The sequence below is a fragment of the Myotis daubentonii genome, chromosome 14 (assembly GCF_963259705.1).
Source record: "Myotis daubentonii chromosome 14, mMyoDau2.1, whole genome shotgun sequence".
NCBI lineage: Eukaryota > Metazoa > Chordata > Mammalia > Chiroptera > Vespertilionidae > Myotis > Myotis daubentonii.
In genome coordinates this window covers 46399716-46413102 of record NC_081853.1, presented here as the reverse complement: position 1 = coordinate 46413102, position 13387 = coordinate 46399716, and the positions used below count along the sequence as shown (strand labels likewise).

The 13387-nt window shown below is 40.0% G+C and overlaps 1 protein-coding gene across 1 annotated transcript in view; it reads right to left on the bottom strand.

The window, feature by feature from the left end:
* STT3B (STT3 oligosaccharyltransferase complex catalytic subunit B) overlaps positions 1 to 12954 on the bottom strand; it is an 82839-nt gene extending 69885 nt beyond the window's left edge. The window contains exon 1 of the mRNA XM_059664142.1: positions 12216 to 12954. Coding sequence (XP_059520125.1) covers positions 12216 to 12529 — 314 coding nt within the window. The 5' untranslated portion in view covers positions 12530 to 12954. The remainder of the gene's footprint in view (positions 1 to 12215) is intronic.
* Between the last annotated feature and the right edge of the window lie 433 nt (positions 12955 to 13387).

The window sequence follows — 13387 nt, the reverse complement described above, 5'->3', positions numbered from 1 at the left end:
TATTCCAATGCCTGTATATACAATGATAATATCTATTCTTACTCTTCCTCCACATCAAGATAGATTATTCAGTTTGGAAATTTTACTTCTATTGCTGACATCTGTCTTATTTCATCTATTTTAAAAGTTAACAACATGAAACTTATCATTCATGTTTTTTAGATATTAACTAGTCTGTCTTTTCTTATTCAGTGTTCTTCAACTAGTGAGTTAAAACTTGAGACAGAACTCCCTAAGAGTTCATTGTACTTGGAGAAATACTCATGCAACCAAAAATCTCCCTCTTTTAAGGTTCTTCCTAAATTATCCAGCCAATCAACCATCTCCCAATTGCTGATGGTAATCAATGATATAAATTACTTCTGTAATCATCTTAATCAATTCTTTCCTTCTATAAAATTAAAGACACCTTAATTGAAAAAGATTATTCTGTTCACTATTAAACAATCCGTGTGTGTGTGTGTGTGTGTGTGTGTGGCGGGGGGGGGGGGGTGATTCACACCACCAAGCACTTCTCTGACACCAGCTGAGTATTCTACAATTCAACTCAATTCTGACACTATCTACCTAGAGATAACATCAGATCCCACAGGTTAAGGGCTCAGTCCTACAATACTAACACCCATCCACACCAACTTCAGATGCCAATTTGAAGTACAAGTTGTCACCTGTGCTTCCAACCAATAGTAGGTAGATTCCAACAACCCTACTCCTTTGGGTTCAACTCTTTTGCTAGAATGGCTATTAGAACTCAGAAAAACATTTTACTTACTAGATCACCCGTTTATCATAAAAGCATAGAACTCGGGAACAGGCAGAAGGAAGAGATGCATAGGACAAGGTATCTGGGAAAGGGTGTAAGGATTCCGTGCCCTCTCGGAGCACACCACTCCCCCCAAATCTCCACATGTTCACCAACCTGGAAGCTCTCTGAACTCCGAACTTTGGGGTTTTTGTGGAGGCTCCCTTACACAGGCATGGCTGATTAAATTATTGACCTCTGGTGATTCAACCCCCAGTCCACTCCCCTCCCAGAAGGTCTGGGGGTGAGGCTTACAGTTCCAACCCTCTAACAGTGGTTCTCAACCTGTGGGTCGAGACCCTTTGGCGGTCAAACGACCCTTTCACAGGGGTCGCCTAAGACCATCCCGCATATCAGATATTTACATTACGATTCATAACAGTAGCAACATTACAATTATGAAGTAGCAACGAAAATAATTTTATGGTTGGGTCACAACATGAGGAACTGTATTTAAAGGGCCAGAAGGTTGAGAACCACTGCATCAAGGCGGGCTCCTCTGGCAACCAGCCCCTATCCTTAGATTACCTAGGGCAGGGGTCCTCAAACTTTTTAAACAGGGGGCCAGTTCACCGTCCCTCAGACCGTTGGAGGGCCGGACTATAGTTTAAAAAAAAATTATGAACAAATTCCTATGCACACTGCACATATTTTATTTTGAAGTAAAAAAACAAAACAGGAACAAATACAATATTTGTATTTGCATGTGGCCCGCAGGGCCGTAGTTTTAAGGACCCCTGACCTAGGGGCTTTCCAAAAGTCACCTCATTAACATTCCAAAAGACAGCCCTCCCCCCATTCAGAAAATGTTAAGAGTTTTAAGAGCTCTGTACCAGAAACAGGGATGAAGATCAAACAACTACACATATGATTTTACTGACATCACTGTCAAATCCAAGGTTAATCAAGGTATTACACAATAGAGAATGCCTCTCCTATCATCACCACCAAAAACAAAGTGTGGTTATCATCATTAAGGATAAAGGATTTGTGTTAATATAAAATAAACATTCACTCTGTTCCCAATACAGTGTAGGAATAAATATATTCTAGTAAGATTAGAAAAGGTCTTCTGTTAGTCTACCTATAATGAGAACAGTAAGTTATTAAATATTATTATTATCATTAGAGGGGGAAATAAGCCCCATTTCACCATAATAATATCTTATTCATTTAGTCAAAGAACAAGTAACATTCAAGTTTATCTTCTTCAAAATGGCTCTGGCCTATTTAGTAATTGTTAAGTGAACAGTCCTGAACAAAATTTAAGTAAATTTGCTTTACTAGTATATTGGGATTAATAAAACCTGTAACAATACATCCCAACTGTAAGACAACTAGGCTACACTAGATTGCTATTTCTGAAAGAAATATGCCTGGCATGTTTTCTAACAGTTAATACATTTCAGGTAAGAATATCCACTTCCTTGGGGAATTCATATAAGAGGAATACCAGAGGGATTAAAATAACTTAAATCATTAAATTGAACCATTATCCAAATACAGCCTAATTCAAAGTCATTTATATTTCTCCCTGGCATATACTAGTATTACATGGAATTTGGGGGAGAATGGGTAATAAGTATGTATACCATTCTTGTGATACTTGGTTTAAATTCTAAGTTTGAATACTGACTGACAAAATTGAAAGTTTGAAGAAAGGCAGTCCTAGAGTTAAATTATTACCCATTTAAGCAGCATGGGTTCCATATTAATACACAGCAAAAAACAAAACAAAAACATTGAATTTGATCAAAATCATTCTGACCAATAAATAGAAATGCATTAGAGAGCATTCAAGTTTATCTTCAGAACTACTTTCTAATGTTTAAAAAGCTGATAAGCTGGAATCACGTTTCATATACTTAATCACTTGCTAACACACAGTGCCAAATTTGCACAACCAACAGATTTCAAGTTCCTATATAAAGATCCATGACCTTTGCTTTAACCTTTCTTTGAATAAAACTTAGTATTCCCCAAAAGCTATTTCTGAAAGGATCCTATCATACCTTTCCTATTCTTCCTAAAGACCAAAATAGTACTAAATCAATAATGAAAACAAAGATTTGTGGGGAAAATAAAAGTGGTAGCCATGGAAGATTGGAAGAAGAAAACAATGTGGCAGAAATATAAGCTATTCACATCCCATGATAGCTACACAAATAACATTACACACAATCCAGGGTCAAAAATCCTCTACAAGAATATCAATACATTAAACAGTCCATTCTTAGGGTTCTCCTGAATTTCTTCAGTTTACATCCCCTTCCACCATTTTCTTTCTCTCTCTTCCAAGAACTAACTACAACCACTCCTTTCCTTATGTAAATTTTACTATACTTTAAATTGAACAACAGTTGGCAAAAAACACAGTTAGGGTCTGTAATATAAATACTAGTTTAAATACTAATATTTTTTCATTTATCTGGTTATTTGATTATCTTTTGTCTCTTGAAAGACAGTGATGTCTCCTTCCCCCCCTCAATTTTCCTGTAGTCTGTGTCAACTGTAAGACTGAATTTGTCTGGCCAGTTAGTCAAGATTATCTGGAGACAAAGCTGCTGACTCCAGATCAAGAGTTCAATCACAAAATAATTTTTGATCTCCAGCAAAGAGATGAAATGCCTTCCCTTTTTTAGATACTTACTGCTGCAAAAGAGCATGAAAACTTCTCAGGTGGGCAAGAAACCTGGTTAATCAAATTATTACTAAACTTTATTTCCTACACACTTTAAACAACCCTTTTATCAATGAAGACAAACATTTAAATAAACGCTAAATAAAATAAGCAAGACAAAGAAGCCCCAAGTATATGTATCTAGCTTTAAAATAGGCAACAATAAAGAGTTAATACCACCTATGAGGAAAAAAGGATGAAATTACTATAAAAGGAGAGGTGGGGATGAGAAAACACACACCAACGATTCTGAGGCGCCGGCAATATTCTATTTCTTAATCTGGGTAATGGTCACATGCATGTTTATTTTATAACTGGTCACTACACTGTAAATTAGGTTTATATATATTTCAGAATGTGTTATTTCACCATGAAAGAAAACAAATTTAAAGACTGAAGCTGAACACCTTTGTAGAACACAACCCTTGTTTATGTAAGTAAACATTTAAGACATTTTCAAAGAGTATCTCAAAACTACAAGAGTGTTATCTTCCAATAATTCTGTACTTCATTGTTTCTCATGTGGATTATACAATATGGTATAATAGTTTATTTCAGTAATCAAACCTTCTCAAATAGGGTATATTGCACTTTACAGGATTTACTGTTTTAAGAACAGGCATGAAGTGCTAAGAGTAGATCTTAAAAGTTCTCACTCGAAAAATCTGTAACTATGTATGGTGATGAATGTTAACTAGACTTATTGTGATAGTCATTTTGAAATATACACAAATATTGAATCATTATGTCATACCAGAAACTAAATAATGTTATATGTTGAGTATACTTCAATTTAAAAAGAAAAGGCATGTAGCAAACATGGCAGTCAAAAGTGAGTTCCTAACTCATACAACTTAACAAAAGGAAGATAAACAATCCAATCAAAAAATGGGCAAAGGACCTAAATAGACACCTTTCAAAAGAGGACATTCAGAAAGCCAAGAGACATATGAAAACATGCTCAAAGTCACTAATCATCCGAGAGATGCAAATCAAAACAACAATGAGGTACCATCTCACACCTGTCAGACTGGCTATCATCAACAAATCAACAAACGACAAGTGCTGGAGAGGATGTGGAGAAAAAGGAACACTTGTGCACTGCTGGTGGGAATGCAGACTGGTGCAGCCACTATGGAAGACAGTATGGAGTTTCCTCAAAAAACTACAAATGGAACTCCCATTTGACCCTGTGATCCCACTTCTAGGAATATATCCCAAGAAACCAGAAACAACAATCAGAAAGGATATATGCACCCCTATGTTCATAGCAGCACAATTCACCATAGCTAAGATCTGGAAACAGCCTAAGTGCCCATCAGTAGATGAATGGATTAGAAAACTGTGGTACATCTACACGATGGAATACTATGCTGCTCTAAAAAGGAAGGAACTCTTACCATTTGCAACGGCATGGATGGAACTGGAGAGCATTATGCTAAGTGAAATAAGCCAATGAAGGAAAAATACCACATGATCTCACTCATTCATGGATAATAGAGACCATTATAAACTTTTGAACAATAATAGATACAGAGGCAGAGCTGCCTCAAACAGATTGTCAAACTGCAGCGGGAAGGCCGGGGAGGGTGGGGGTGCAGGAGGTAGGGGGGGTAAGAGATCAACCAAAGGACTTGTATGCATGCATATAAGCATAACCAATGGACATAAGACACCGGGGGACAGGGGAGGCTAGGGGACTGTCTAGGGCGGGGAGAAAAATGGACACATATGTAATACCCTTTGTAATACTTTAAGCAACAACAACAAAAAAAAGTGAGTTCCTAGTCAAAATTCTTTTCACCAACTCTATTCTATCCATTTGGCCAGGAACAAACAATAGCTTAAGCTGTGCACATATTAAAACTTTAGAAATTAATTATAAATTACTACATTTTAATTTTTTAATAGTATGGAAAAGAGTTTATATTGCAATATTATCTACCTGTGGAGAGCAAGAGAGGGATCTAATAATTTAAGTTTAAAAACCAAATTCAACCAAGCCAGTGGGCGTGGCTCAGTGGATGAGGCCCACCTCTGAACCAGGAGATCACTGTTCAACTCCCGGTCAGGGCATGGGGGTCTGGTTCCCAGTAGAGGGTGTGCAGGAGGCAGCTGATCAATGATTCTCTCTCATCACTGATGTTTCTTTTTCTCCCTCCCCCTTACTCTCTGAAATCAATAAAAATACATTAAAAAAAATTACCACACAAATTCATTTAAAGTCATTTGTAGGTTGGAGGAATTGCTCGATATCCCTAAAGAAAAGAACATGGTACTGTAAAGAAAAATATTTAACTACCTGAGAATAGCTAATAAACCTGGAAGGCACGAATTAAAAGGAAATCCCAAAAGAAACATTATCAACAAGTCATTAACACTTTATTAACACAAGCATGAAATTTCTTTATGTTTTCATGCAAAATTTATTCCCTTTGGATAAAAATGAAGGAAAAAAAGTAAAAAAAATAAAGTTTGAGAAAAAATATATAAACTATTAACTTATAGAAATTACAGATAACTGATGCACACAATTTTTAAAATCACTAATTCTAAAAGAAGTGAAACTTCACACAAAAGCGGTTTCTATAGCTAAACTTGAATTGCCAACAGTTCCGATATTGTGGTACAAACTAACTTCCCCTCATCTTCTGAAATAAATTTCAAACAACTTCTCAAAAAACTGCCTCTAATGCAAAAATAGGTGCAAAGAAAACAAAGAAGAATCTAGCCAAGCTATAACTGTACCACCTTAGAAAAAGTACTTCGCCCCTCTCATAGTCAGCTTCTTTGCCTAGAAAACAAAACAAGCCAATGTGGAGGTACTCTAAAAGTCCTTTACCAGTGGTCGGCAAACTCATTAGTCAACAGAACCAAATATCAATAGTACAACGACTGAAATTTCTTTTGAGAGCCAAATTTTTTAAACAGAAACTATATAGGTAGGTACATTGTTATTAACTTAATTAGGGTACTCCTAAGGCTTAGGAAGAGCCACCGACAAGGGGCCAAAGAGCCGCATGTGGCTCACGAGCCGCAGTTTGCCGACCACGGCTTAGCCAGGGGTGGGCAAACTTTTTGACTCGAGGGCCACAATGGGTTCTTAAACTGGACTGGAGGGCCTGAACAAAAGCATGGATGGAGTGTTTGTGTGAACTAATATAAATTCAAAGTAAACATCATTACATAAAAGGGTACGGTCTTTTTTTTCAATAGTTTTATTCATTTCAAACCGGCCGGATCTGGCCCGCGGGCCGTAGTTTGCCCACAGCTGGCTTAGACTATAGAATTCTGGGTCTACTCTGAAATTTTAGCTTCCAACCCTTAGCTGGAATGGCTTAATATTTCTAACTTCATTAATATGAACTTCTTACTAACAACGAAAGAAAATCTAAATGAAAACAACATCCACTTGGATTCAATTTCCTTTTCATTCAGCTATTCTCTTAAAATTCCCATCTCTGAAAATTCTGTATTCATCAAGGCATCATCAACTCTTCTCTCTTTCCTACATCAAAACCAAGCAATTTAGCCATCAACCAACTAGTGAGTTCAGCTAAAGCACAGATTGTGTCCCAGGTATTTTGATAGGCCAATATGTTAAGATTTAAATCAGGGCAGCTGATTAAAAAACAAATTAAATGAAGAACACGTTCATTTAAGCTGGCCTAGGAGCAGAGTATGAAAAAAAAGGGGAGGGGGGCATAGATTTTGGAGACAGGCAAACCTGTATTATTCAATCCTTGTGGGGAATACTAAAGTGAAATATCTTTTGTTTATAAAAATGAAAGATGTTACCTAATCTCAATTCTGAGATCTAAAATCAAGTTGGAAGACACTAAAAACTGAGTGTTTACTACCATTTAAACCATATATTAAAGTTATCCTACAACACTAAGTTCTACAGAAAGAAAAGAAAAATGGTCACAGATGATATGGTCAATTTAATTAGGGTACCAGTCACAATTCATTAGAAATTCACTTATTTAAAAATAGTACAAACTTAACCAACATAAAGGCATTCACCAACATATACAGGTTATATTCCAAATTATGTTAAGCTGTCTTTTATTTTAAACAATGAAAGCATTTTTCCCAAGATATAACATTCCAAATAGTGGTTAGGTTTCCTAGCGAGTCTACCAGTCAGTTAACCAATATTTACCTAAAATATAGGAGTCTCTTCTTACCCTTACCCTCACCTAACAAGCCCCCTCCCACCCCCCCACCCCCCCAAATTCTACAGTTATTGCCACTTTCTAAATAACTTCTTAACTCCCTGGAAATTATACATGGTCAGAAGTAGATAAAGTGAGGACACAGAAAGAAACCTTTAGAAAAAAGTGGCTTAAAAACAAAAAATATCGACCAGAATCAGCAAAGTTATTTAACACACATGGGCTAATGTACTGACTTATGTTCTCAAGTAAGTTACTAACCAAAACCCTGAATAATTGAATCTTATTCTAATCTGCATCCAATTGAGGATCATACAGAAAGAGTAATTTATGCCAATTATGTTCAAGTACTACAGAAAATAAATGCTTCCAAAAATGAGATGCTCTTTATCGTGGAGTTGGGGAACAATGATAACATTCTTTTATTATAATGAACAGTACACGATCAGTACAAGCTATTAAAGCAGTAATGGACAGATAGATGATAAAGTAAAATACTAACTGTAGAATCTAGCTGTTGAGTATGAATGTTCACTATAGAACTCTTTTATCTTTTCTGTCATAATCCAAAGCACTCAAAACTTACAGGGTTAGAGCCTTAAATGTAAACTTTCATTCTGAGTTTTTAATGCTTGGTCTACAAAGTTGTCTTTATGCAAACTACATATGGCAGGCAGTAAGGAGCTTTCAGTCTTACCCAAGTTAGCCCTTAAGAAAACCCTAAAGGGAAAGAAAAAATTCCAAAGTCTTTGCTGACAGATCCTAACTGTCCCAAAACCTATCATATGACTCATGAAACCCAATGATTACTACCTACAGGAGCCACCACACTTTACCCCAAATGGGAGGAGGTCCAATCCCATCATCCAATCCAGCATCTCAAGGCACTCCCTTGCACCTCCTCCCTAAATGTTCTTATAACTCAAAATGGTCTCAAGAGCTCGAGTAGAAAAAAGTGCAGCTGAACTGCAGTTGCTAATAATTCCACACTGTTTAAGATTTGGGGACATTTTGTTCTAAAACTGGTTTTATTACCCATTTTGTCTTCTTCAGAACTGAGGTCAATAGCCTCTTTTTGTCATCTGCAAAGTGAAAAAAAAAAACATGGGGATCTCAAAACACAGGAAGTATCCCCCAATTTACAAATAGCTTATGTTCCAAAGGTTTATCACTCCTTTTAAAACATGTTTTGTACTAATTAACCTATGTATACCATAGTATCTATGAAGCATTGCATTCCAAGTTTCAACTCTAAACTGTTTTCTGCCCTGCAAAAAGTCATCTGGTGTCCTTTTATAGCTAACTGTGGCCAAACTCAAAGCTCAGAGAATTCTCTCTACAGCTCTAGGGAGAATCCACTATAATCCCTGTGCAGGCAGGGAAAAGGGCAGCTCTCCTTACATAGGGTGATTTTACATTGCTTCTGTGGGAAAAGTTACCTTAATTGACCAAGATACTAGCTATGGAAAATGTACTTGGTTAATATAATGTAAAAGTATAATAATTACAACAAAAGTAAGTAGAAACTACAATTTGCTCCAAATAAAAATAAGATAAAATTAGGTGCTTGTAAACTAGTTGGTCAACCAAATATTTGGCCAAGTTGAGAACATATTTTCAAACTGCTTCCTTGTGTCTGATGAACTCAACTGATAAGGGAGGAAATCACTGAAGTGAAGTGGCAAGAAAATCATTACCAAAAATGTTGCTAAATTCTAAAAATGTGCATTGTACTTTAAAACTCAATAAATAGATAATATTCAACATCATATACCATCCCTTATAACCAGTAAGATTTATAAACAAAACCAGGACAATTTAAAAAAAAAAAGTATAACTGTGACAATGAGTAACCTCCAAAAGCTAACTAGAGTCTTACACAATTTAAGAACAGTAAAATTTATAGAAACAACAATCAGAGAAAGTAAACTTTTCACTAAAAATACTTCAGAAATGAAGCCAGTAACAGAGACATGGAAAAAGGGATTAGGGAAGGCCAAAATAAACTGGTTTGTAGATACAGAACCTGAGAAAAACATTTAAATATTATTAAAGGTTCATATCCATTGCTAAATGTTAAATGGTAATCTGAGAGACTCCCAAGCTAATACATAACCCTAGGATGTTAGACAGTAGATCAGTCAAAGTACTGGTGCTATTAGTAGCTTCTAATGACAACTGCATTAAAAATCCAAAGTTATAATGAATGACAGGCAATCGACACCTAACCGCCTCTTTAAAGTTTTCAAACAACAATATAAGAATGAGAAGCCTAACTACTGGAAATCTTTAAAAGATATGAAGAGAGAGCAAACAGGTTTTCTTTTTGTCTTAAGCCTAATGCTCTCATTAAAGTCACCTGAATTATACTTAGACATTAGGTTTATCTGTCCCCATTTAAAAACAGAAACAATTTATTACAAAGGGCTGTTACTAGTAATCAGAATTATCTAACATTATAAACATTTAATCAGAAATATAAAACGTAAATACTGAAACTATCAATAAGCAGAACACCTAAATTAAGTAGATCTTTAAGACTGAAAAGGTGTGTATACCTTTAAATTCGTGTATTATAGAATTCAGATGTCATGCATTTAGCTAAAGAATAATGTTTCTGAAAAAAAAAATGTTTCTAAAATGTGTTTTATACAAAGAAAAATAGAAGTTAAATTTTATTGTGGATTAAAAAGGGTTATGATCTTCAAATATTTTCTAGAAACCAGAAAAAGAAAACAACTTTTCTTTGCCATACTTAAAAAAAAGAACATTATCTGTGAAGCAACCCATTTAAGACTTTTCATGATACTCAATTTCATTAGCAATCTTTGAATAACTTAATGCAGATTTCTAATATTCAAAATTATTTCATCATTCAGCTGTGAATTTTTCTACAAACCTTAATTTTGGCCTCATTATTACTACTGAACAGTATTTGGCCTTCCAGTCTGTAAAAATTATACTCTGAAAATACACAATTTCTGTTACCAGTAATGTTTGGTCAGCCATGAACTTCTGTTGTAATCTGAAGAAACAGAACTTTCTCTTTTCACACTGTTTAGTACAATACTAGCAGTTTTCATTTTCTAGTTCCAATTTCATTTTTATCTAATTTGGTGTTTCAAAGGGAAGAATAAGAATACTGTGTCTAGCACAAAGCTTTACAATAATTTATTTTCTCCTGTGGTTCCAAGTAACATGTTATCTTCTAATTCTGTAATAAATATATAATAAAGTCTTTCCACAGCTTTAAAACAAAAAGTTATTTTCTAAAAAGTGTTAGGGGAAAAAACACAAAACTTCTAAAATGGAATTAAAATGTTTCACCACAGAATGTCAGTAATTAACTGTTATCCTCAATTGAGTTCTCCATAAGTGGGCCCCTCTGGTGTTCAATACATGATGTACTATCAATTTTTCTATCCATAACACAACTCCAATCACAGTACCTTGATATATGGGTAACTTACTCCACAAAACATTTATTAACTATGTATTTAGTAACTCTCAAGATTTTCTCTGCATTTCAAATGATAAATGTTCTCAAGTTTAGTTAGGTCTAGCAAGTAAGATTAACTCAAGGCTGATAGGCCGAAAAAAATTAAGTTAGGCTCAGGTTAAAAAAACAACTCAGGTTGGCAAGTTAGGGGGAAAAAAAAAAATTAAAGCAACCTTCTTCGAGATAATTCACAGACCAGTATAGTGACTCAATCAGCTGGCGCTCTTAATGGGGTATGCAGGTCAGCCCCGATACCATGTGCAACTCCGGTATTACGCTGGGGCTCCCCATCAACCTTCCTGCAGAGACCAATAAAGGAACGAAGGCAACGCTTTGGGATATTGTGCACAACATACCGAGGGTGACAGTTTGGCTATAACAGAGGAACGATTTTGCTCTAAAAAGCAACCCAAGGTAATTGTGGAACAGTGCGGTGCTGAGTGCACTCAAGGGCCTTGAAAAAAAAGCCACTCTTGGAAAAAATATCTAATGTTAAATAAATAAGAGTCCCTCGCTTTCAGATCACTTTCAGGGATATTATCTCTTTTCCGACAACACCTCGCTCACTCTTTTCCCCCTCTTCCTGCATAATGAGAAACGGTAGAAGCGTTAAGACGGCGAGGAGCAGGCAGGGATCCTGCACATCTGGACTCATCACGAGCCGCAACAGGGCAACCCCGGGCCGATCCCATCCCAACCCGCAAACACGCGCCCGCAAAAAAAAATGAAAGAACGCGATAGCCACGGGCGGGCAGGCAGGGCGTCCGCCACCAGTCGGCCGGCTCCCGCCGTGGCCCGTCCGGATTCCGGGACCCGAGCCGGCTGCCGGGGGGCTCTGTGCACGCTCCCCAGAGTAGTCACCCTTACCCCGCCGGGGGGTCAAGGTCCCACTCCGGGACCCGGACGCCTCGCCTGGGGCTGCTCTGGGGGAAACTTCGCCCACGGGCAGGGGGCGCGCCCGGAACTCGGGGACCCGCGCCCACCTCCGCTGGGGGGCGGCGGCGGGGTCCCCACCGGCCGCGGGCGGGCGGGGGGGAGGGGCAGCGGCGCACTTACCACGGGTCGAACTCGTGGATGATGCTTTCGAAGCGAATGACGGCGAAGAGGCGCGAGCTGAAGCCGGCCAGCCAGGCCAGGAACAGGATGGTGAAGGAGAGCAGCGACTGCCACCCGGCCGGCTGCGACAGCCCCCCGGACAGCCCCGCGGGGGCCGGCTTCGGCGGCGCCACGCCGCCCGCCGCCTTGTGCGCGCACTGGGCCCCGGGCCCGTGGTGGCCGTGCCGGCTGTTCCCCAGGGCCATGAGGCCGCTCCACGGGGACGAGTTGAGGGACGACTTGTGCTTGCTCTCCGGGGCCGAGGGCTCCGCCATGTTGTGCCCCGGCGGCGGGTTCGCTCCTCGCCGCCGCCGCCGCCGCCGCCGCCCGGTGCGAGGGGTGCTGGGCGGGGACCCGGAGGAGGAGGAGGAGGAGGAGGAGGAAGAATAAAAAGGAGGAGGAGGGAAGCACTCCGCGCGCTCCCGCCCTCAGCGCCGCGAGGCCGGGAAACGGGGGGTGGAGGCGGCGGCGGAGAGTCTACGCCTCCGCAGCGGCCGCGACCGTCGCTCTCTCAACTCGGATGGCCCTAGCGCCCCACTAGCCATACGTGTCCCCAGTGCAGCTGCGGCAGCGGCGAGAGCCGACGGGACGAGGGCGCCAGAGAAGGAGCAGGAGCGGACGGAGGCAGCACCTCGGCTCGTAACAGCAATGACATTCCTCCTTACACCCGCCGCCCGCCCCGGCGTGAGGAGCAGGAGGAGGAGCGCCCTGGGGCCCGGGCGGAGCTCAGCCAGCCTCTGGCTCCGCCCCCTACCCAACAGGAACTGGCTTTTCCACCTGTCACAATGCGACAGGTCCGTTAGGGGGCGGGCCCAGAACCGTGGAGCCTGCCAATAGGGGCGCGAGCTGGGGCGGGGCTTAGCCCAACCGTTTACTCCCCCCCTCCCCCCCAGCCTCGCGCGCATTCGCCCGGAGCGGCCGTGCTGTGAGGTGAAGGTTTCATTGTCAGTTGAAAGACGCGGTTTCGCGCGCCAGTGGACTCGGCGAGGAAGGGCGCTGGGCGGCTCCGCTCGTTGTATGGAGCCCGAGCCGAGGGGTCGGGAGAGGGTCAACCACAGCTGAGTGGCCTCCGTCCAAATCGGCTTAAAGGACGCGGAGAGCGCCCCGGGGACGGGCCGGGAGCTCGCGGGCCC